At 45.1% G+C, this 25590-nt stretch overlaps 1 protein-coding gene across 1 annotated transcript; it reads left to right on the top strand.

Annotated features, from left to right (window-relative positions):
- Positions 1-3503: 3503 nt before the first annotated feature.
- LOC309390845 (ly6/PLAUR domain-containing protein 2-like) lies at positions 3504-23623 on the top strand. Its single transcript, XM_081950662.1, has 3 exons — positions 3504-3655; positions 14160-14279; positions 23402-23623. Exons 1-3 carry the CDS (start codon positions 3580-3582, stop codon positions 23602-23604), a joined length of 399 nt encoding a protein of 132 aa, XP_081806788.1. The 5' UTR covers positions 3504-3579; the 3' UTR covers positions 23605-23623.
- The last annotated feature ends 1967 nt before the right edge of the window (positions 23624-25590 follow it).

The following is a 25590-nucleotide window of genomic DNA, read 5'->3' as shown; positions in this document are numbered from 1 at the left end:
ACTTATGAATATGTATGTGTGTGTGTATCTATATGTCATCTATATCTAATCTCTATCTCTATCTCTATATCATCTGTCTGTCTGTCTGTGTGTAGGAATTACATAGCAGCCGTCCAAATGATGTCACAGAAACTGACAGAAATGGGTAGTTTTATATTAATAAATATATTTAACATTTATATTTACAGCAGATAAGATAGTGAAGAACACAGGAACATCATGAGGTAAATTAAACAGCATACAGACCACACAGAAGAAAAAGGCGGGAAAAAGGGAAACACCCACTTTATACCCACAGCAACCAATCATGGCGTAAATTGCCTCATGCACGAGTCAGCACTCTTCAACCAATCATTATCTACAACTATGTGTTCTGGCCCATTGTACACAAGTGTGTGTGTGTGTGTGTGTGTGTGTGTGTGTGTGTGTGTAGGAATTGCGTAGCAACTGTCCAAATGATGTCGCAGAAACTGACAGAAATGGGTAGTTTTATATTAATAAATATATTTAACATTTATATCTACAGCAGATAAGATAGTGAAGAACACAGGAACATCATGAGGTAAATTAAACAGCATACCACACAGAAGAAAAAGCGGGAAAAAGGGAAACACCCCCTTTGTACCCACAGCAACCAATCATAGCGTAAATTGCCTCATGCAGGGGTCAGCACTCTCCAACTAATCATCTATAACTATGTGTTCTGTCCCATTGTACATAAGTGTGTGTGTGTGTGTGTGTGTGTGTAGTATCCTTTGTACCCTTTAATATATATACACCCCAGTGACGTGCGGTGAGGTTTACCCCTGGTGAGGCTGGTGACGTCATCAGGAAGGCGGGGAATGGGACCACGTGTGCTGGAGGCTGAGGCTGCCTCATTCTCCAGCACACGTGATCCCATTCCCCGCCTTCCTGAGCGCGCTCCGCCAGCTCGTGCTCCCCAACAGCAGCTGCTTTTTAGTGCTTTTCTGTGCGTCTGGCGTTTAGGACATCCGGCTAGCTACCTAAACGCCAGACGCACAGAAAAGCACTGAAAAGCACTTCGCCTCCAAGCCACTTTGTCTTGATGACGTCGCTGACGTCGCTGCTGGGCGCGGCCGGATGGAGGTAACCAGAGTGGCGCCAAGGGGTCCGGGCAGACGAAAGAGTGAGCGAGCGAGCGATGGAGGATCAGGCAGCCTGATCCTCGGTTGCTCGTCCGCCGGACTGCCTTGGCGCCACTCTGGCTACCTCCGTCTGTCTGCGCATGGCAGCTGCGGCAACGTCATCAAGCCCCTGCCACTTCTGGACATCGATTGCAGTCGCAAGGAGCGCGCAAAGTACAGCGAAGGCAGGAAGGTTATTGGCGTTTCCAAGAATCCTCCTGCCTCCGCTGGTTGCCCAGCTGGCACCACCCCGCACGCGCTCCTCCTCCTCCCTCCTCTCCCACTTATATATATGAAACTCCCTCGTGGATATTATTATTTTATATATTATTATTTCATGATGAGAGGTGAGGCTCTGCCTCCCCTGCCTCCAATGACCACACGTCCCTGATACACCCACACATACATATATGTGTGTGTACAATGGGTGCAATATCTATATCTATATATCTATATCTATCCTAACAATCTCTATCCCTCCCTCCTTCTCTCTGTCTCCAGGCTTAAATCTAGGAACCCAATTTGGAGTAACATATCTAATTTTAACAATCTAGATTAAAAAATGAAAATTTTATTGTATTGGCTGCCTGACATTTTGCCTGACATTTATTTCAGCCACCCACTTTAGTGGGCTGTGATTAGCTTTTTTATGAGTGATAGTTGGAACCTAATTTTCAAATTTTTAGTCAAAGAGATAGGTCATTTTTCCATTTCTTATTGTTACCTTTGCAATAGGCCCTTGCAATAGTTTTATACATATGTATAACAATTATAATTAATATAATAATATTATAATTGTTATATATTATAATATATAATCTCTCACACACAATTATATATAATTACATGCTATATAATAGTATAGCCTTTATTGTCATTGTACATCTTGTAAACAACAAAATTGGTTATATACATATTATATATGTTATATATAATACTACATACACCCACACACATAATTTCAATATTATGAAATAGAATAGGGTCTCCTGCTTGAGCAGGGGGTTGGACTAGAAGACCTCTAAGGTTCCTTCCAGCTCTATTCTGATTGACCAGACCACTGCTTCTCAATTGTGGCAACTTGGATATGTGTGGACTTCAACTCCCAGAGTTCTTCAGAACACTTAAGATGAAGGGTCCAAGAATTGGTTGAAAAATATTGGACAAGACCAGTGGTGGGCAACTAAATGACCTGTGGACTTCAAGTCCCAGAATTCCTCACACTCAGGAATTCTGGGAGTTGAAGTCTATATGAAGCAGCCATAGTTGCCCACCTCTGGACTAGACTGTTGTCCAGTCCCTCTGCATTCATCAATACTATTCCCAAATAATTAGCAAAGCCAAGAACCAATCGACAGCAGGAATTCTGAATACAAAATTTGTCTACCTAACCAATGTGATGATGATGGTGCTCATAAAAACAATAGTTTAAGAAGATCTCAATGGAAGATGATTGGAAAGACACAATAGAGTAGTCATTGTGATTGACTGGAATTTCAGAATGATAATTTACCAGCAATGAAGAATTGGTAGAACCATAGTATGGAAAAAGTGTTCAAGAAGCAAAGAGTTAAGATCCCAAAGGGATTTACAGATGCAGATTGATAAACATTCAGCCCATAATAAGCCACACATGACTCTAATTACAAAGAAGCAAGTGTGGATAATTGACATTGTAGTAGCTGGAGATAGAACAATTAATGAGAAACATAGGAGAAAGAAACAGACCTCCCGTCTTCCTTGGCCAGCATGTCCAAAGATTTCTCTCCTTCCAGGCGCATTTGGACCACAATTCCCATCTTCCCTAGCCGTCAGGTCCAAAGGTTTCTCTCCTACCAGGGGCACTTGGATCACAATTCCCATCTTCAAATAAAGCTGGAGTAAACATGGAAGGATAGTTGTAGTAGAGCCAGCTGGTGGTCAGAACACTTGGTGCCATCTCAAAAAACCTGGAAAATTGCCAGGAACACAACAAGAACAGGCAAACTCCCAGCTCATCAACCACAAAAAAGTTGTGTCACTTGGAACAACACACATATCATAGTAACATCTTTAACTCCCTTAGATCCTTGGGAAATGCCTAATAATCAAAAATACCAAACATGATCAGAATGATTAGATTGTTGATTGTGCAAACAGCAATAAATGTTGGGGTTGATAAACACGCTGATGATGCGAGAAAGGAGATGGGATCATTTGTGAACAATGTAGAAATATTTGCCAACATGTTTGCATAAGAGTGACAAGGGAACAAAGGGAGAAGGTGTGTCTCTTTCTTTGGTTTTGGATCATCTAATCCCTTCAGCCTGAAAACCAACTTCTTTTCACCGTATAGTAGTTTTCTATCAGGAGGGGAATTCATTTGCGAGGGAGAAGAACGGAGGATAGGGGCTGTTGAACGGGAAGGTGAATAGGCAACAAACTGGAATCTAAGATGGTGAAGATCCGTGTGGGAGGCAGAGTGGTCTTGGTAACCATTTTCCTGACAGCTGTTTTGTTTGCGGAGTTCGGTAAGAACCTTTCATTTAAATCAATCCCCCCTCTTTTGCTAATTAGGACGAAGAAATGCGAGATGGCTTTCTATCGCATTTGTAGCCGCAGAAAAAGGGAAAGAAAAATGAGACATACCACCCATCTTCTCCTCTATGAAAATGTTTCAGAGCTCTAGTTGGCAAAGTCACAGAGAAGACCCTAAGCCGCACCGGAAGAACATCATACAATAGGATTGGAAGGGACCTTACAAGTCTTGTAGTCCAACCCCCCCACCCCCATGTCCAAGTCCGTATAACATTGATGGTGAAACTTTTCGCCCCGCAACCCGGAAGAGGAGTGGCCTAGGGGGCATGCGTGCACTGGGAAAGGAAGTTCTGGTTTCTGTCATGTGCATGCACATGCACACTAGCCAGCTGGTCTTCTGCTTTCTGGCGCACATGCATGCACAACAACAAGCTAGCCCGTGTGCATGCCGGAAACAAAAAACCCTAGCTCTTCCAGTTGATCGTCACATGCCAAAAACCTGGAAGAGGAATGGCTGCACGCATGCCAGGCAACATGGCTCGGTGTGCCATCGATTTGCCATCACAGATGTCAGTGGTGAGTTCCAGATCCTGTTGCAATAGGTACAGTGCAACAGGGCCAGGTATCCACCACAGAGCGCTGTATGCTCCATGCGCATGCGTGGAAGCCCCGATTGGCTCAAATGCAGGTAACGAGGGTGGGCCCTCCAGAGCACCATACCAGAACGGTACCTGGTGCTCCCAGCATGCACCGGTACGCCCGTACCGGTGCATACCTGCCATATCCCGCCACTGATGGACATATACCATTCTGTAGAAATGGTTGTCCGGTCTCTTCTTGAAACCTCCAGTTAAGAGACTTCTGAGTAGCGGGAGCATTTTTCCCAAAGGAAGGGATTCTTTACCAGACTTGGTGCTCAGGAGTTGTGTTAGGACACAAGGGGGAACTGGTGTTGGTAACTTCGATTACCAGGTTGTACGTTCCTTTTGATTGAAAGCATAAGAGGAGGCAATATTTCACCATTTCTCCACCCAGGTGGAATGTATTGTGCTCACTGCCCAAACTGAAATAACTTTCAGAGACTTGCAACACGTCACCTTTTGATCTCCCTGTTCCTTGATTTAGAATATGGAAAGATGTTCCAGATAAAACATTCGGATAAAACCTACTTCATAGCATCTTCCCACATTCTAAAGCTACGGCAAGGGTTGAAGATGTGGCAATTATCTATCATTCAAACTGCTTTTGAATGCTTTGAATCAAGAAAACAGAGAGATTTTTTCATGTAAAAGTCTTCTTGTCATTCATAACACATAAATAACATAGAATAATAGAGTTGGAAGTGACTTTGGAGGTCTTCTAATCCAACCCCCTGCTGAAGCGGGAGACTCTATATCATTTCAGGTAAATAATTGTCCAGTCTCTTTTTGAAAGCCTCCGGTGATGGAGAACCCTCAAATGTTGGACGCAAGTTGCTCCACTGATTAATGGTTCTCAGGGTCAGGAAAGTTCTCTTTTAATTCTAGGTGGGTTCTCTCCTTGAATAGTTTCCATCCATTTCTTCTTCCAAGAAGCTTCATCGGTTCTGTTGATGGTGACAACTGTGAGAAGTAATCCTTCCATCACTCCCACCATCCTGCCAGAACGGGTGAAGCTTCTTGGATGAGAAGCGAAACATCTTTTCTCTCCTCCTCCTCCTCCTCCTCCTCTTCCTCCTCCTCCTCCTCCTCCTCCTCCTCCTCCTCCTCCTCCTCCTCCTCCTCCTCCTCCTCCTCCTCCTCCTCCTCCAATACAATACAATAGTAGAGTTGGAAGGGACCTTGGAGGTCTTCTAGTCCAACCCCCTGCCTAGGCAGGAAACCCTATACCGTTTCAGACAGATGGCTATCCAACATCTTCTTAAAGACTTCCAGTGTTGGGGCATTCACAACTTCTGGAGGCAAGTTGTTCCACTGATTAATTGTTCTAACTGCCAGGAAATTTCTCCTCAGTTCTAAGTTGCTTCTCTCCTTGACTAGTTTCCACCCATTGCTTCTTGTTCTACCCTCAGGTGCTTTGGAGAATAGCTTGACTCCCTCTTCTTTGTGGCAAACTCTGAGATATTGGAAGACTGCTATCATGTCTCCCCTAGTCCTTCTTTCTCTTAAGCTAAACATACCCAGTTCCTGCAACCGTTCTTCATATGTTTTAGTCTCCAGTCCCCTAATCATCTTTGTTGCTCTTCTCTGCACTCTTTCTAGAGTCTCCACATCTTTTTTACATCGTGGCGACCTGCTCCTGCTCCTGCTCCTGCTCCTGCTCCTCCTCCTGCTCCTCCTGCTCCTGCTCCTGCTCCTCCTCCTCCTCCTCCTCCTCCTCCTCCTCCTCCTCCTCCTCCTCCTCCTCCTCCTCCTCCTCTTCCCTGCCAACCCCACTCCTTCTAGCACTGATGATGTTGCTTAGTTTGGCTAACGAACCATCTGCAAGTAAATAACCAAGTTCAGAGACCACCAAGACAAGAGTTAAACGCCTTAAGAATGCTTTCCAGTTACCTCTGAATTCTGGTTATTTTAGGACCATGTTTGTCAACCTCGGCAACTTTAAGCTGGGTGGACTTCAACTCCCAGAATCCCCCTGGCTGGCTGAGGAATTCTGGGAGTTGAAGTCCACAAGTCTTAAAGTTCCCAAGTTTGGACACACCTGCCCTAGGTTTTGCAATTCAGATTTGATCCCCCTCTCTTGCCCCAAAATATATATTGTATGCCATATATAGGTAGTCCTTGACTTACGTCCACGATCGAGCCCAACATTTTTGTTGTAATAAAATTTTATTGGTTTTTCAAAATTTATAGGGAAAAGGGTAAATGGACAGGTATACAAATTTTGGCAGTTGCAAAGTGTGTGAGGCCCCCCTCCCTCCATACCCATAGCGTACATTTATATATAATGCATTAGTATATAATTGATTATAATCAGCATATTAGTTCTATTATTAAATTCAATCAAATTAAACATTACAATATAAAATCCAAATATAATTCCATTTTCACTTTCGGTCAATTTATAATAATATGATTTTCATATTTATTTCTGTGATCTGAGTCTTCTTGCTATTGCCCCATCTCCCTCCACTGGCAGAGCTCTGGCCCCTCCCGTGTCCTGCGTGTCCGTTGTAGTGTCTGGTGGTTTCTCTAGGAGTGTTTTATTTTTTTCCATAAAGGCCTGCGCCTCTATGGGTGAATTAATTCTGATTCTTGTCTCCTCCCAGAATATCAGCATACCTTCAGGCATCAACCATCTAAACCACACCCCTTTCTGGTATAATTTATTCGCTAATTGCGAATAATTTTTTCTTTTTTCTCTAATCTTCTTAGGGATCTGCTTCAGAATGGTTATCTCCATATCATGATATGTCAATGCTTGCCCCCTTTGTACACCCAGAATTTCATCTCTTGTGGTTTTTCTAAGGAATTTAATGTGAACCTCCCTGGGTAAATTGTGTGTTCTAGCATAAGCTGAGTTCACTCTATAAACCAGATCTATATCCCACCCCATCTGTTGTTTTTCTTTGTGTGTATAGTCAGCCAGAATGTTTATCATGATGTCCCTTATATTTTCCCCATCTTCTTCTATAACATTTTGAAATCTAAGATAATAGGACATTCTCTCAAATTCTAATTTCATCTGTTGGATGTCAAGATCTTTGTTCCCTTTCTGCACGGCTTCCACCCCCCCCCTCACCTCCTCCACCCCCCCTTCCACAAGATTCAGTCTTTGTGAGTTCTTATATATTTGGGCTTGATTTTCTTTAATTTCATCTTTCATTTCCCTTAACTGTTTCTTGATTTCCTCCTGGCCCTGTAGAATTTGTTGAAGCATTTGTTGAAAGTCCATCTCTGTAGTCTTATGGTGCATCAGCTCTGTTATCTTTGACTGTGTGGCTGGACTGGATGTTGCGGATGTTGGAGCAGAAGTGGCAAAGCCAGGTTTTCCAGGAGGGGGTCTTTTAGATGCCATCCTTTATAACGTTAAAAGTTCAGTCCAAATATGAAGTAAGCAATTAGAAAAGAAGGGTAGCCAGGTGAATCCGGGAGCAGAATAACCAGGCAGAAGAGAATCTCTCCAATAAGTCTGGCAATAGATAGAAAATTTCCCCTAGAAGGTTAAAAAAATACCAATCCACAAGAGGTTCCTCTGGGAGACACGGAGACAAAGACCGGAAGCCTGAATTTTAAAGGTGGAGTCAGGTTTCAGAGTTCATAAAGACAACGGAAGTGTGCCATCTTGCCCTGCCAGTTTTGGGCACAGAGGCGTAACAAAGTTTTAGAAAGTTCCAAAAGTCCTCAAATCATTGTAATATGTAAAATTAAATTGAAAAGAAAATCATCTCAGCCTAAGTGAGGCTTCATTCGTTGGCTCTCCCCCCTCCTCCTTCCCCGGGGGCTGAGAGCAAAATTGTTTCTTGCCGCTTGTCCAAGGGGGGGGGGAAACCCCCCTCCCTCCAGCCGCACCTCCAAAATGCTCCGAAAGTTGTTTTAAAGTTTTAAAAGCTGAATCAAATCTTCATGCAAAGTAAGGGATGAAGAGAGAGGCAACCTCACCGCACCGCAGCTGCTTCCTTCAATTGTAGCATTCTCCAGTCGGCTTGTAGCGAGGCGCGAGGCGTGGAAACGCGATGCGCCCTCCGAGCTTGCTCCCCGGTGCCTTGGGCGCGCGAGAGAGCCCCCGCCGGCTGCCGCCGCTGCAGGAGACCTCCGCGATGCCGCCCCTCCGGCAGGACCCCTCTGCGGGGTGTCCTGTGCCCCCCAAGGAGTGGGGAAGCCCACCGGGGAGCCGGAGCGGGCAAAGAGCTGCCCGTCGCCGCCGCCGCCGGAACCGGAACTCGAGCCCAACATTTTTGTTGTTAAGGGAGACATTTTTTTTAAATGAGTCTTGCCCCATTTTACGACTTATCTTGGCATCACGGGCGTTAAGTGAATCACTGCTGCTGTTAAGCTGGCAATGCGGTTGTTAAGTGAACCTGGCTTCCCCATTGCATTTGCTTGTCAGAAGGTTACAAAGGGGATCACATGACCTCAGAACACGGCAACCGTCATAAATATGAGTCAGTTGCCAAGTGTCCGAATTTTGAGCGCATGACTATAGGGATGCTGCAATGGTCATAAGTGTGAAAAATGGTCATAAGTCCCTTTTTTCAGGTGCTTCTGTAACTTTGAAGAGTCACTAAACAAAGTGTTAGACGTTGAGAAATGCCTGTAAGTCAGGGGTGTCCAAACTTGGCAACTTTAAGACTTGTGGACTTCAACTCCCAGAATTCCCCAGCCAGCTGGCTGGGGAATTCTGGGAGTTGAAGTCCACAAGTCTTAAAGTTGCCAAGTTTGGACACCAGTGCTGTAAGTGCTTCCTTATCTACCTTCTAAACTCCCAATAATCCCCGGATTAAAATATTCTCTTAAGGACTCCCAAATTCTGAATGCTAGTTTTCTGGACCTATCGTGTATTATATAAATGTACCTCTAAAGAACCATTGCATTTTTTAAGTGAGGTCAACAAAGAAGCTCGGTTAACACAGCAGCTAATCGCCAAAGAATGGACTAAGAAAAGGGAAGATCAGATTCCATGAAACAACATTGGCAGGACAAAGGAAAGTCGCAAAACAAATGTTTTATTTCGTATCACATACCAGGAAGACTGATCCCAACACAAACGTTTTATCAGCATGGAATTTGCAGGATTTTGTGCCTCTGTTGTGGTCAGGTGAAGGGTTACTAGCACTTTACACTACCTTTGTAAGACACATTTGAAATACTGCGACCAGTTTTGGTCACCACGATACAAGAAGAGATGTTGAGACTCTAAAAAGGGTGAGAAGAGCAACAAGATGGATTAGGGGACTGAAGGGTAAAACATATGAAGAACATAGTAGACGCAGCTATTCTCCAAAGCTGAAGGCAGGACAAGAAGCAATGGGTGGAAACTAATCAAGAAGAGAAGCAACTTAGAACTAAGGAGAAATTTCCTGACAGTGAGAACAATTAATCAGTGCAACAACTTTCCACCAGAAGTTGTGAATGCTCCAACACTGGAAGTCTTTAAGAAGATGTTGGATAGCCATTTGTTTGAAGTGGTGTAGGGTTTCCTGCCTAGGTGGGGGGTTGGAATAGAAGACCTCTAAGGTCCCTTCCAATTCTGTTATTCTAACAGTTGCAGGAATTGGGTAGGCATGTCTACCTTCTGTTTTGTCATTTGAAGGGAAACAGAAGCTCACAAAGAAACACCACGGAGATCTAACCTGGGCCAACGGCGCGCATGTCAGCAGAGAGGGCTCTGCGTGCCACCTCTGGCACATGTGCCATAGGTTTGCCATCATGGTGATAGAGAATGTAGCTCCCTTTTACCACAACTACAAGGTAACTAAATCCCCATAGATGTTACAACAATGCCAAACATGTGTTGCACACAGCACAATGTGTTGACAGAATTGGGTGACTCAGAATGACTCAAATCATTCTCCTGATGCAGCAAATTGGACGGACGATCAAAGCAATAAATTTAGCTTTGATTTTTATTGATGATTTGAAATAGTACCAGCACACAAACATTTGAAATACGGCATCCAGTTTTGGTTGCCACGATGTAGAAAAGATGTGGAGACTCTGGAAAGAGTGCAGAGAAGAGCAACAAAGAAGATTAGGGGACTGGAGGCTAAAACATATGAAGAACAATTGCAGGAACTGGGTATGTCTAGTTTAATGAAAAGAAGGACCAGGGGAGACATGATAGCCGTGTTGCAATATTTGAAAAACTGCCACAAAGGTGTTTTTTTCCCTAAGAGAAAAATTTATACTCCTTGCAGACAGCTGGTCATTTGAATTCTCAAACCTACAATGGGTAGCTATGATTTGTCCTAGTCTTGGGGAAGAAGCTGATGGATAAGGAGATGCATGGCAGGACATGTGGACATCACCTTTACTCTTTCACAGTCCTTTCAACAATTCAAAGAAGGCTCCACACCCTTTTGCACCACTCAGGTGTCCCTGATGACACAGCTAAACTTCCAGGTGGCCTCAATGACCTGCTAAAAGGATGCAAATGATCAGCTGGTTGCCAGGGGTATCAATCCTTCCATTCCCTACCATCCAGTCAGAGCTGAAGAAGCTTCTTGGATGAGAAGTGAAACGTCTTCAAAGAAAACCCAGAAAGTCCAGTTGCTTCTTGAAGGAAAAACAACAACAACAACACTTTTGAGTCTAGATGGCTAACAACGAAGTAAAAGCAATAACAGATTATAGTGTTGTGACCTAGGCTTCCTAAGAGCTTGAAGCCGACTCCTCGTCCCGATAAAACCTCTTTTATTTAGGTTAAAGGGAATTCCTCTTCAGCAAAGTCCCGGTAAACAATTTTCATGAGATTTCGCAACTACAGACCTTTATCAGGCTTGAGAATTGCCAGGCTGATATCTTCCAAACGCCACTCGGTAGCAGACAATACTTGGCAAGAAGTCAGGAACAGATCTTCACCCGAATGAATTGAACTAATTGTCTCCTGCAAACTCCACTCCCCTTTCGCTCCTCTTTATTCCCTATTGGGGGGGGGGTGCATTCACCATCCACTTGTGCCTTTACTCCTGAGTTGACCCCTGTTCCTTGATTGTTACCTTCTCCTGGCAGCTCTGCACATGCGCACACTGGGAATAGGCTCCAGCTGTTCTTCTGCCCCACTAATGTTCAACTCCGAAGGCAGCTGATAACTGTTGGATGGCCCTGGCCCCCTCTCTGCCTCCGACACAGAGCCCTCATCAGAGCCTTCCCCAGACTCCAGGATTGGCCCAGGTTTCTCCCCGGACTTTTCACTGTCTTAGTCTGCCACCAGCAGAGCTGGTACGCCACAACACATAGACTGATCAGGATTTCAGAGGTCTTCTAGTCCAACTATTTATTCCATTCCATTCCATTCCATTCTTTCTATTCTATTCTTATTCCACTCCACTCCATTCCATTCCATTCTTATTCCACCCCACCCCACCCCACCCCACCCCACCCCACCCCACCCCACCCCATCCCATCCCATCCCATCCCATCCCATCCCATCCCATCCCATCCCATCCCATCCCATCCTATTCTATTCTATTCTATTCTATTCTATTCTATTCTATTCTATTCTATTCTTATTCCACTCCACTCCATTCCATTCTATTCCATTCTATTCTATTCTTATTCCACTCCACTCCATTCCATTCTATTCCATTCTATTCTATTCTTATTCCACTCCACTCCACTACTCTCCATTCAATTTCATTTGATTCCATGCCATTCGATTCAATTCGATTCCATTCCATTCGATTCCATTCCATTCGATTCCATTCCATTCCATTCTATTCTATTCTATTCTATTCTATTCTATTCTATTCTATTCTATTCTATTCTTATTCCACTCCCCTGCACTCCGTTCCGTTCCATTCCATTCTTATTCCACTCCACTCCATTCCATTCTATTCTGCTTTCTCCCCTCAAAAGGCAATTGGATTTTCTTTCTTTTTGCTTGAGGGATGTTTCACTTCTCATTCAAGAAGCTTCTTCAGTTCCGAATAAAGTTTCACGGATGAGAAGCGAGACGTCTTCAAAAAAAAAAAAAACCCCAATGAAAGTTCAGTTGCTTTTTGAAAAAAAAAAACCCATACCTTTGGGACAGCAAAGTTTAACTTCCAACTTCCTTCTGTAAACCATCTGTTATTAACTCATAGAAAGTCTGCTGCTTGTCCCTGATTTAGACACTGCAGCCGGATTGGTCTGGATTGGGAAACTGGTAGTAAGGGCAGAGGGGGGCTCCACCCACCGGCCGGACACTTCTGGGCATGTGCAGAAGTGTCACAGGTGTGTGTGTGTGAGCGCACATGCGTCCATGAGCAAGCCGGTAGTAAAAAATAATAGAAATCTACCACTGGGGTGATGGAATGACCTGACATGGGATCCTAACCATTAGAACCACAATAAAATTGCACGGACCATCTTGTTGCATCCCTGCATTTTATCCCCAAGTTTTCACCAAATCCCAAGCAAGTCAAAACCAGCAAGAGCCTTTTAACAGCCAAGGTCATCTCATAATTGGCTCTCTGTGTGCAAATTCCATCTTGAGCCCATTTGGGATTGACACGTTGATATGGCTTGCTCTTTTACAATAATTACAGCTTGCGAGTGTTTGCATTCTATCTTAACCAGCATTCTGATTGTTCTGGTGTGATGATTGATACATACACTGATAAAGATGAAGGAAATCATTGTGTAGACAACAAGCTTCAACCTCTCGTTCCACAGATAATATCCACCCTGAATCACGAGAAGCTTATTAGAAATGTTTTAAAAGCATCCTTAATGCACTATCCCTTCCCTTCTTCATCCACCTTTCCTTTCCTTCTTTCCTTTCTTCCCCTCCCCTCCTCACCATCTCCTTCCTTTCTTTTCCACTTTCCTTTCCCTTTTCCCTCCTTAAAAGAGTGCAAGACAAGAAGTAATGGATGGAAACTTAATAAAGAGAGAAACAACCTAGAGTGAAGGAGAAATTTCCTAACAGTGAGGACAATTAACCAGTGAAAGCTACTTGACTTTTTGAGGTTTTCAAAAAGAAACAGCCATCTGTCTGAAGTGGTGTAGGGTTTCCTGCTTGAGCAAGAGGCTGGACTAGAAGACCTCCAAGGTCCCTTCCAACACTTTTGTTATGTATTCTGTCCAAGAACCAAGGAAGATTGGGCACTAGCTAGCAAAATGAAATTCAATAGTGACAAAAGCAAGGTTCTGCATTTAGACAAGAAAAACAAAATGTACAGGTACAGCATAGGTGGTACATTGTTCAATAGTAATAACTGTGAAAGGGATCTTGGAGTCCTAGCGGACAACCATTTAAATATGAGCCAGCAGTATGCAGCAGCTGCCAAAAAAGCCAACACAGTTCTAGGCTGCATAAACAGAGGGATAGAATCAAGATCACGTGAAGGGTTAATACCACATTATAATGCCTTGGTAAGGCCACGCTTGGAATACTGCATTCAGTTTTGGTTGCCACGATGGAAAAAGGATGTTGAGACTCTAGAAAGAGTGCAGAGAAGAGCAACAAAGATGATTAGGGGACTGGGGACTAAAACATATGAAGTCAGGGTCAGGGGAGGCTCCTTTCGCCCTCCCCAGGCTCCTATAAAGCCCCTGGAGCCTGGGGAGGGCGAAAAAAGCATGTAAAAATGGGGGGAGGGTTGCGCGTTGTGCGCGCATGCACACTGGGGGGGGGTGCCGCGCATTGCATTAGGGGTGCGGCACGCCCGCACCCGACCCCCCTGCGCTCCCCCCACTTGTGGCATGTGAGCTTTCCTGCCTAAGCAAGGGGTTGGACTAGAAGACCTCCAAGGTTCCTTCCAACTCCTATCCTATCCTATCCTATTCTAAGATTAAATGAATGTAATCAAATTGCAGTTCTGCCTCCTTGTTTAATAGTTATAGGTATTTATATATGCTTCTTTTTTCACAACAGCACAATCTCTGCGATGTTTTTCATGCCGGGAGCCCACAAGACCTGAGAAATGCATGACAGTGACTTACTGTATGCCCAACCAAACCATGTGTATGATGACAATGCATTCTCTTGAAGAAGGTGAGGTTAAAGGGCAAAGTTGATCTAAGATGCGCAAACCTTTTTTTCTGCAGGTCGAGATCAAATGGAGAAGACTTTCCCTCCTCTTCCTCCTCACTCCTCATTCTGTGAAAAAGGGATTAAAAATGTACGTCTCTGATCCTCCTCATATAACCTCACAGCCTGGATGTGGCAAAGTGTGCTGATGTTTTGCACATTGGCAATGACATAGAGATAACAGTTCACAAATGCATGGCCCGACATAATAATAATAATAATAATAATAATAATAATAATAATAATAATAATAATAATAATAATAATAATAATAATAAATATTTATTTCTTAGCCGCACCCTCTCCCGAAGGACTCGGGGCGGCGTACAACAAAACATAGGAAATAAATATATCGACATACATATAACAAAACATATACCAAGACATATATACGACATATACAAGGAGGAGGTGAACTGATAGATAAAAACAAGTAAAAACACAATGTTTAAAAACCCCTAAATAAATTAAATGCAATTAAAATACCCCAAATAAAAAACCCGTCAGGAGCGATATAGTTGGATCAAAGTTGAGCCAGGCCAGCAACTTGAAAAAGGTGGGTCTTGAGCTTTACACGAAAGGAGCGGAGGTCAGAGGTATTCCTAATATCCGGGGGGAGGTCATTCCACAGGGCTGGGCCCGCCACAGAGAAGGCTCTACTCCTAGGCGCCGCCCCTCGACACTGTCTGGTGGACGGCACCTGGAGGAGGCCCTCTCTGTGCGAGCAGATTGGTTGCAGGGATGTATGGGGCAGAATACGATCCCGCAAGTAACTAGGTCCTAAGCCATGAAGCGCTTTAAAGATTGTTATCAAAACCTTGAAACGCACCCGATAGACCACAGGAAGCCAGTGCAGCTCGCGCAGGAATGGTGTCACATGGGAGTACCTAGTACTCCCCATAATTACCCGCGCGGCTGCGTTCTGGACCAACTATAGCCTCCGGGTGCATTTCAAGGGAAGCCCCATGTAGAGAGCGTTACAGTAGTCCAAGCGAGACGTCACCAGCGCATGAGTGACTGTGCGTAAGGCGTCCCGGTCCAGTAGGGGGCGCAATTGGCGCACCAGGCGAACCTGGTGGAACGCCCCCCTTGCCACGGCTGTCACATGGTCATCCATGGACAGCCGGGCATCCAGGAGGACGCCCAAATTGCGCGCCCGCTCCACGGGGGCAAGTTGAATGCCCCCGATGGCCAATGATGGAATTAATTGGCTGAACCGGGGAGCCGGTACCCACAGCCACTCCGTCTTGGAGGGGTTGAGTTTGAGTCGGTTGTCATCCATCCAGATCCGTACGGCTTCCACACACCGGGACATCACTTCGATGGCCTCGTTGGGGTGGTTCGGGGTGGAAAAGTACAGCTGAGTATCATCAGCGTACAGATGGCATCCCACCCCGAAACCACGGATGATCTCACCCAGCGGCTTCATATATGTGTTGAACAGGAGAGGCGAGAGGACCGACCCCTGTGGCACCCCACAAGTAAGGGGGCTTAGGGTCGACCTCTCCTCCCCTGCCAACACACGCTGCGTCCGGCCAGAAAGGTAGGAGCCGAACCACCGCAAAACGGTGCCCCGGACCCCCAACCCCTCCAGCCGGCGCAGCAGGATACCATGGTCGATGGTATCAAAAGCCGCCGAGAGGTCTAATAGGACCAGGATAGAGGAACAACCTCTATCTCTGGCCCTCCAGAGATCATCCACCAACGCGACCAAGGCCGTCTCCGTGCTGTGACCGGGGCGGAAGCCAGACTGGCGCGGGTCTAGATAATCATTTTCCTCCAGATGCCGTGGAAACTGGTAGGCCACCACACTCTCTACAACCTTCGCCAAAAAGGGAAGGTTGGAGACAGGACGATAATTGGCCAGCTCCAAAGGATCCAGGGAAGGCTTCTTGAGCAAGGGTCTCACCACCGCCTCTTTCAAGGCGGCCGGGAAAGACCCCTCGCTCAGCAGGGGTCACATAGCAGAACGAACCCATCGGGACTAAATTCAGAAGTCCACCTATATTTAAAAGACAAAAGGGATAGAATCAAGATCACGTGAAGTGTTAATACCACTTTATAAGGTCTTGGTAAGGCCACACTTGGAATACTGCATTCAGTTCTGGTCGCCAAGATGTAAAAAAGATGTGGAGACTCTAGAAAGAGTGCAGAGAAGAGCAACAAAGATGATTAGGGGATTGGAGGTTAAAAGATATGAAGAACGGTAGCAGGAGCTGGGTAGGTCTAGACTAGAGAAGAGAAAAAACCAGGAGAAACATGATAGCAGTGTTCCAATATCTCAGGGGTTGCCCCAAAGAAGAGGGAGTCAAGCTATTCCCCAAGGCACCTGAGGACAGAACAAGAAGCAATGGGTGGAAACTAATCAAGGAGAGAAGCAACTTAGAACTGAGGAGAAATTTCCTGACAGTTAGAACAATTAATCAGTGGAACAGAAGTTGCCTGCAGAAGTTGTGAATGCCCCAACACTGGAAGTCTTTAAGAAGATGTTGGATAGCCATTTGTCTGAAATGGTGTTGGGTTTCCTGCCTAGGCAGGGGGTTGGACTAGAAGGCCTCCAAGGTCCCTTCCAACTCTACTATTGTATTGTATTGTAAAAGACACTCTTTTGAAGACAGCAAAGTCCACATTTTAAACAGAGAGGCTTGCTGTTTTGAAAGAGGGGTCAAAGAGGTCATCTATGTCCAAATTGAACAGCCCCCTCTCAACAGAGGAGGAGGGAGGGATATGACATCATCTATCTCCAGTCTACAACACAGTCCTTTCAACAGTTCCAAGAAGACTCTACATTTATTTGCACTACTCGGGTAATCCTGAGGACACAGATAAACTTCCAAGCGGCCTCAACGACTCTCTCTAAAGAAGTGCCAATGACCAGCTGTCTGCAACGATTGTAAATCCTTCCATTCCCCACCATCCAGTCAGAGCTGAAGAAGTTTCTCAGATGAGAAGGAAACATCTTCCAAGAAAAGCAAGAAAGTCCAATTGCCGGTGGAAAAAGCACTTTTGGGACTTCCTATTGAAATCCAATCAGAACATACAGGTAGTCCTCCACTTACAATAGTTTTGTTTACTGACCATTCAAAGTTCCAACAGCACTGAAAAAAGTGAGTTACGACTGTTGTTCACACTTACGACCCTTGCAGCATCCCCATGATGAGACAATGCTTGACAACTGGCTCATCTTTATGACGGTTGCAGTGTTCCGGGGGTCATGCGATCCCATTTTGCGACCTTCTGAAAAGCAAAGTCAAGGGAGGAGACAGATTCGCTGAACAACTGTGTTACTAGCTTAACAACTGCAGTGATTCAATAGAATGGGGCAAAACCCACTTAACAACTGTCTTGCTTAGCCAGAGAAATTTTGGGTTCAGTTTTGGTTGTAAGTCAAGGATTACCTGCAGTGAGGTAGATGTCATTGAATGAGAAATGAAGTCCCAGGATAACGTAGCAGGATCCAGTCTGGGTCGGTCACACATTCTGGTAGAGAGAAGCTCCCTGAGGATGGCCTCCAGCAAAAGTCCCAAAACTTGGAAGACTAATCATCTGGTCCCAGTGATTGAGCCAGATTGGATCTTGGTTGAATGAGCTTCAAGCAGAGGTGGTATTCAGCCGGTTCAGATGGGTTTAACTGAACCAGTAGCAGAAAATGTGGTTGGGGCCCGTCCCCGTCCACTCGCCCACCCGCCCATGCATGCATCCATCCATCCACCCATCCACCCATCCCAGTTCTATGCTATTTAGGCATGTTTTGGAGCTCGGCGCATGGAGAAAAGGTACACATGCAAGCAAAACGCATGGATGGAATTCTGGGCACCAGAGGTGGGTTCCTACCGATTTGGACCAGTTCGACCGAGTAGATAGTAACTCGGCCAGCCGTGCCCCCGAACCGGTTCTATCTTCGCCACCGTAGGCCACACCATCTTGTTATTTGCTTCTGCGCATGTGCAGAAGCAATTTTTTAAACTACTGCGCATGCGTGCGTAGCACACATCAAGTGCGCAAAGTGCGCCCCTGAGCGAACTGGCAGTAAGAGAAGCCGGAACCCACTCCTACCTGGCGCATATGTGGAAGGGACGTGAGCACCTGTGAAGAAAGCATGCATGCGCATGGTACCAACATGTGAAACTCACCACTGGTTTCAAGGATATCAATATTTGGTTATTTTTAAATCTGGTTCAGGCCCACATATCTTTTCAAAAAATTTTCCAGGTTTGCGATCAGGAACATTGGGTGGATGATTGTTCTCCTTATTGTCACGAGAAGTTCTTCAACAGCATCTCCAAAGATACAAATTCCCTGATCTAGGTAGACCTCAACTTATGACCATAACTGAGCCCAAAATTTCTGCCGTTAAGTGAAACATGTTAATTTACTTCATTTTGTGACCTTTCTTGCCTCCGTTGTTAAGCGCATCGCTGCTCTTGATAAGTTAGCAACATGATTGGCCAGCAACTCTGGCTTCCCCATTGGCTTTGCTTGTCAGACGGTCGCAAAAGATGACCCCATGATCTTGGGAGACAGCAACGGTCATAAATATGAACCGGTTGCCCAACATCGGAATTCTGATCACTTGACCATGGGGACAACTGTGAAACACGGTCATAAGTCACTTTTTTTCCAATGCCGTTGTAACTTGGAACGGTCACTAAGCAAATTGTTGTAAGTCAAGCGCCACCTGTAGTAGCGAGTTTAGTGATGCTACTCAAACCGCCCAGCGATGGGAATTCATTCGGGTCAATGACTCCTTTGATATTTAATAGAGAGGTGGAAGAGAAGAGATGCTTGGGCAATGAAAGACAGATGTTCAACATCCTCTAAGGGAGTTTGGAGACTTTGAAACACATTATTCAATTATCCCAGGCTGTCACAATTCTCGAAAGCCAGTCCGAATTCTGAATGGACTTGTCTGTTCCTATGCAGTAGATAAAAAGGCCCTTACGAGGAGAACTGCAAAGCCTTCAAGATACCTTTCCCTTTGAAAGTCCTGTTTAGATATCCCAAAGGTGCTTTTTCAACTGGACTTTCTGGTTTTTCTTTGAAGAAGTTTCACTTCTCATCCAAGAAGCTTCTTCAGCTCTGACTGGACAGTGGAGAAGGGAAGGATTTATACTCCTTGCAGACAGCTGGTCATTGGCATCCTTTGAGAGGGTCCCTGAGGCCACTTGGAGGTTTCTCTGTGTCCTCAGGGTCACCCGGGTGGTGCAAATGGGTGTGGAGCCTTCTTGGAGCTGCTGAAAGGACTGTGTTGTAGATAGGAGATAGATGGTGTCATATCCCCATACCTCTGTTGTGATGATTGCTCCTGGGGAGGAAAGTTATGGCAAATCTAGACAGCATACTAAAAAGCAGAGTGCTTGAGAAGACACCTGAGAGTTCCTTGGATTGCAAGGTGATCGAACTGGTCAGTCCTGGAGGAGATCAACCTTGACTTCTCTTTAGAAGGACAGATCCTGAAGAGGAAACTCAAATACTTTTGCCACCTAATGAGAAGGAAGGACTCCCTGGAGAAGAGCCTCATGCTGGGAAAGATGGAGGGCAAAAGTAGAAGAAGGGGACGGCAGAGAAGGAGGTGGCTGGATGGAGTCACCAAAGCAGTCGGCCTGAGCTTAAATGGACTCCAGAGGATGGTAGAGGACAGGAAGGCCTGGAGGAAGGTTGTCCATGGGGTCGGGATGGGTCGGACACAAACTCGCAACTAACAACAACAAAAAGACACAGGGCACTCTTTTGAAGGCAACAAGGTACATATTTTGGAGACGATCCATTCCCCACCATCTAGTCAGAGCTGAAGAAGCTTCTTGGATGAGAAGTGAAACATCTTTAAAGAAAAACCAGAAAGTCCAGTTGCCTCTTGAAAAAAAAAACCACTTTGGGACAACCATGAACTGGATGACTGACAATGTCCGTAGACTTCTCTCTAGATAGTAGGAAAACACACTCCAGTTCATTAATGTCTTCAGAGTTGTTCCACGAAGTCAAGACTTCAACCACAACATTGTGATCAAAGCTCTTTTTTAATATTTCTTTTTAATTACAAACATACAAAATACACACAGACAGAACTTAGACATACACTACGTTTACACAATACAGTACAAACAGGAACTTCCTGTTCTTTCTAATAGCAATTTCAAATTGGTACAATTCTCCTTATGTTATTTCCCCTTCTGGTATATTTCATTTGCGTTTCACCATTTTTAACCCTCTTATTTTACTCATCTATCTGCTACCTCTAATAAATTTAAACTCTCTTGAGTGCATATATATGGTAATTCTCCTTAGCTACTATTTTGGGGATTTATTGACTTCTTTCATTGATCCTTGTTTCTTTCCTCCATCCACCTATACCATTTTCCCCATATTTGATCATATTCTGTCTCTTCTTTTCCCTGGATTTCTTTTGTTAATTTGTCCATTTGTGATCAAAGCGCTACTGTGCACATGTGATGCGCAAAACCTCCAGACGAAGCTCTGATTGCCACCCTTGATTTTATTAACTACATCCAATGGACTCTGTGACACCCTAAGGATAGAAAGGGAATTTATCAAATTTGCCAACACTTGGGAAGATAGACTCAACGTTCAGAAGATCTCGGCAGACTTGAGCATTGGGCCCTATCCAAGTGTTCCAGAGGTGGGATTCAGCAGGTTCTGACCAGTACTGGAGAACTGGTAGCGGATATTTTGAGTAGTTCAGAGAACCGGCAAATACCAACTCTGGCTGGCCCCGCCCCCATCTATTCTCTGCCTCCCGAGTCCCAGCTGATCAGGAGGGAATGGGGATTTTACAGTATCCTTCCCCTGCCACGTCCACTAAGCTACGCCCACCAAGCCACACCACGCCCACCAAGCCACGCCCACAGAACCAGTAGTAAAAAATTCTGAATCCCACCACTGAAGTGTTCTGACCCAGCTCCCCAAACACAACAAACCCTCTGAAGTTAATTCAAAGATTGCTTTATTAGGGGTGCCAGCAGCCCCGGCAAAAAGATTCTCTCTCACTCAGGCTAACAAGTCCATCCAGCCAAGAGATGAATAATTGTCTACCACATCTATTCATCTCTGCCCCCTGCCTTTTAACCCCAGTGCTAGGGTGGGGCCTCATTAGCAGCGTTGGCTCTTCCTTCCCAAGGACTTGCCCATAGATTTCCACTGCTCTCCTCTCCTCTGCCTCCTGCACATCCGCATGTCAGGCACTAGACCCAGCTGTTCCTCCTCTTCCTCATCAGTCACCTCCAGACCTGGGGGGCTGTTGACTCTCCATCTGAGGACTGATGGACTCCACCTCTCTCTCTGCCAGCTCCATTCCCTCTTCCCACTCAGAGCTCTCAGGTTGCCTTGATGCTGACCCTTACTCCCACACCACCTGCTCCTCTGATTAATCTGATGCCTTGCGCAGCCCCTCTGGCTCCATTTTTCCTGGCATAGGGCTAAAACAAACTAAAAACAAAAAAAGGAGAAATGTTTCTTCCCCTTTTGCATTTGAGCATGTAAGAAGGGACAGGAAAGGAGAAAGGTAAAGAGGAAAGGCAACGAAAAAGAAGGAAAGATGGGGAGAGAGCAAGGAAGGAAAAAGAAGGAAAGAGGGGAAGGAAGGAGAAAGGAGAAGGAAGAGGGAAGGAAAAAGAAGAAAATGATGGAAGGGGAGGAGGGAAGGAAGGAAGGAAGGAAGGAAGGAAGGAAGGAAGGAAGGAAGGAAGGAGATTATAATGAGAGTAAGGGAGGGTCTGAGGGAAAACTTTCCTTAGCACTTGGCCACCACAGATGCCCCTGACACGAGTGATGTTGAGCTAGCCATGCCCACCCCCGGCCTACACAACCCTGCTGAAGCCCTCAATGAAATCTAGTTTGACACTCCTGGACTAGAAGATTAACAAGGTCCCTTCTAGACCCATCACTAAAGATTCTCTGATGACTTTGTTGCCACAACTGAACCATAAATAAGTGGGCCCATTTTCTAACCCAACAGAACAACAAAGGATCTCTGCACATTTGAGTTATTTTTAAGGCTGGCTCATGCCCTAAGGTGAAAGTGCCCTTCACATTACACCTGTTGCATTGCTCTGTAATTATCTAGTGCTCTATTCAGCTGACTGTGGGATTCCCAACTGCAGTGCAAGAGAGGTGAAAGAGAGGAACAGCTCGAAAGAAAATTGGCATCACGCATTGTTCTTAGACAAAGCAACCTTACTTACTTGAACTTTCTGTCCTACAGTGAAATACTAAAGTTGGAAGAGTAGATTGTACTACCTGAGACTTTTCAGGAAACAACAACCGAATGAAAAACTGCTGGTGACCTTCTACCTCTGCACCAAAAACCGTATTTTAACTTACTGCCCCTGTGTGTGGTTTGCCAATTGCAGAATGGCAGATAGGACAGCGCTCCAGAGGGTCAACGTCATTGCCCAGAGGATCATGGGTTGCCCTCTCCCCTCTCTGGAAGAGCTTTATAGCTCCTGCTGCCTTAAGAAAGTTGAAAAGATCCTTAAAGATCCATCTCATCCTGGGCACCCTTGGTTTTTTTTGAACTATTACCATCTGGCAGACGGTACAGGGCAATAGAAAACAAGGGCAAACAGGCTGAAAAGCAGCTTCTATCCCACAGCAGTAACTATGCTGAATTCTACTGTATAGTGGAATATTAATGCCATATCAGGGGTTTTCAATTCCATTGTCTAGAATGTGAAGGAGGTATGTTTGTGTTTTTTATTTTTATAGTTATAATGTACACTGAAGATGGCGTTTAATTTCGTTGTACGAGGTGCAATGCAAAATAAAGTAAACTAAACCAGAACAGGTTTGCAACACAGCATCTATGGGTGTGAGGAACTGTGTGTAACCCTAAGCGATACCTGATGGATCTGCATAATTTAAAGCCTCCACTCATGAGATGTCCTCAGTCTGAATATCCATCAGAGAAAATGTGCTACACTTCTCATCCTTCCGAGGTGGCCTAGATATTTTAGGAGAGATTGGAGGACATGGGGGTCAATTCTAGCAATGATGCATGGGTCTTTGATTGTGCATATGTGCCATAAAGCAATGCCCAAAAGTGTCTGAATTTTTTTCTGGTTGTTTGGCAGTCTACCCTTTCGTGGGCGAACTCACCGTCACACGGTCTTGTTCCGTGGCCTGCAACCTTTCTGAGATAGATGAAATTGGTTCCACCCGTCTGATTACCTGTTGCCGCACTGACCTCTGCAACCACGATGGGGCCTCCTGGCTAGAGATCAACTACCCCATGTTGGGAGGAATTCTGGCTTCTTTCTTCCTCTTCCTCAGCTGAGACTGAATTTCCCCAGGATTTGTGCAGAGAGTCCGCCTTACTTTCTTAGAACGAAGGGTTCAAGGATGGGATGTCCTCTATTCATATTCCTGGATTCCTGTTTGTCTTAAAAATAAAAGAAAATGGGCACAGAAACTTTGGTCTGGAACTTTCTGCCAAAATTGATGGAAGAGGATATTTGGGTAACATCATCAGTGTTAGAAGAGGGAGAGGTTTGTGGAGCAGAGGAGAAGTGGTGGAGGAAGAGGAAGAGGAAGAGGAGGAGGGAGGAGAAGGATTGTGGGGTCCTTGATGTTCTCTGAGCTTGGTTGTTTTCTTGGAAATGTTTCATCACCCAAGTACCAGTGGTGGGTTCTGACTGGTCCGGTCCGATCCGGGCATACTGGTAGTAGATGGCAGATGTGGCCACCATACTGGTTTGGCCCATCAGCCCACCCACGTTCCATACTGGTTTTTGAATCAACCGGCCAATTGCACACGCACACACAATGTGTGGTGCCTGCTGAACCTCTGAGAAGCAACTGGGTGTTGGAGGGGAGATGGAGTGCGCACGCCAGGATTTCCGGTCCTGTGCACACCGTACCAGTAGCGATGGGGGGGGGGGGAAGAACCCACCACTGCCAAGTAGATAACATCATCAGTGTTAGAAGAGAGTGAGGTTTGTGGAGTGGAGGAGAAAGGGTGGAGGAAGATGAGGTGGAAGAGGATTGTAGTGTCCTTGGTGTTCTGTGAGCTTGGTTGTCTTCTTGGGAATGTTTCATGACCCAACTAGGTAACATTATCAGTGCTAGAAAGGTTTGTGTAGAGGAGGAAGAGGAGGGGGGGAGGAATGATGAAGTGATGAAGCACTCACAAATTCTGGTGGCCACTGGCTAATTGTCCTCACTGTTAGGAAGCTTCTCCTTACTTCCAGGTTGCTTCTTTCCTTGGTTAGTTTCCATCCATTGTTTCTTGTCCTGCCTTCAGGAGCTCTTGAAAATAAGGTGTCCCCCTCCTCTTTGTGGCAGCCCCTCAAATACTGGAATGTTGCTTTCATATCACCCCTAGTCCTTCTTTTCTCCAGACAATTCAATGGGGAAACCAGATTCACTTAACAATTGTCTCACTAACTTAACTAGGGTGATTCACTTAACAACTGTGGCCAGAAAGGTAATAAAATGGGGGGAAATTCACTTAGCAACAGCCTCACTCAGCAACAGAAATTTTGGGTTGATCTGTGGTCCTATCGAGGGCTACCTGAATTCTGAGTTGGCTGTCCTATACTATATGCTTTTAGCAAAGATAACTTATGTGGTTTCTTGTGTCTATACATTTAGGTATTTTAAGAGCTTACCAACTGCCTTTATCAGATTATTCTTTTTTTATAGAGTGTTGAAAGCAATCGTTTCATTACAAATACATGCAGATTATGCAAGGTAGCTCTTAAAGCCTCCCTAATTAATGTAATTAATGTTCCTTCTTGTTTATGGACATTCGGCATATTGCTAAGAAGTTGCCTTGAATGTGATTGTGTAAGGCTTCTTCTGGCTGAATTGCCCACAATGCTTCAAACCTGCTGAATGGATCTTGCCTTCAAAAGGAACAGCTGAAGAACAATTTCTTAACAGCAACTAACTTTGATTGACAGCGTGCTGTCAAGTTGGTGTTGTCCCTTAACCACCACATAAATGGGCTCTCTCCAAGATGATCGGCCCCCAAGTTAAATATGAGCCAGCCATGTGCAAAGGCTGCTCCCAAAAAAGCCAACACAGTCCTAGGTTGCATCAAGAGAGGGATAGAATCAAGATCGCGTGAAGTGTTAGTACCACTTGGTAAGGCCACACTTGGAATAATGAAAACTGACAAAGGAGAGGTTCAACCTGGAAATAAGGAGGAATTTCCTGACAGTGAGAACAATCAACGGATGGAACAAAAGTTGCCTTCAGAAGTTGTGGGAGCTTCATCATTGGAAGCTATCAAGAAAAGCCTGGACTTCCACCTGTCAGA

The sequence above is a fragment of the Natrix helvetica genome (genome assembly GCF_964273705.1).
Source record: "Natrix helvetica genome assembly, chromosome: 4".
Taxonomy (NCBI): domain Eukaryota; kingdom Metazoa; phylum Chordata; class Lepidosauria; order Squamata; family Natricidae; genus Natrix; species Natrix helvetica.
The sequence above is the reverse complement of the archived record's forward strand: the minus strand, read 5'-3'. Positions and strand labels throughout refer to the sequence as shown.

Bases quoted from the DNA above. Each gene is read 5' to 3' on its own strand.
- LOC309390845 (XM_081950662.1), top strand. From the start codon at position 3,580: ATGGTGAAGATCCGTGTGGGAGGCAGAGTGGTCTTGGTAACCATTTTC. The intron at 3,656-14,159 runs GTAAGAACCTTT...TTTTCACAACAG, and splicing joins TGTTTTGTTTGCGGAGTTCG to CACAATCTCTGCGATGTTTT. The intron at 14,280-23,401 runs GTGAGGTTAAAG...GTTGTTTGGCAG, and splicing joins AATGCATTCTCTTGAAGAAG to TCTACCCTTTCGTGGGCGAA.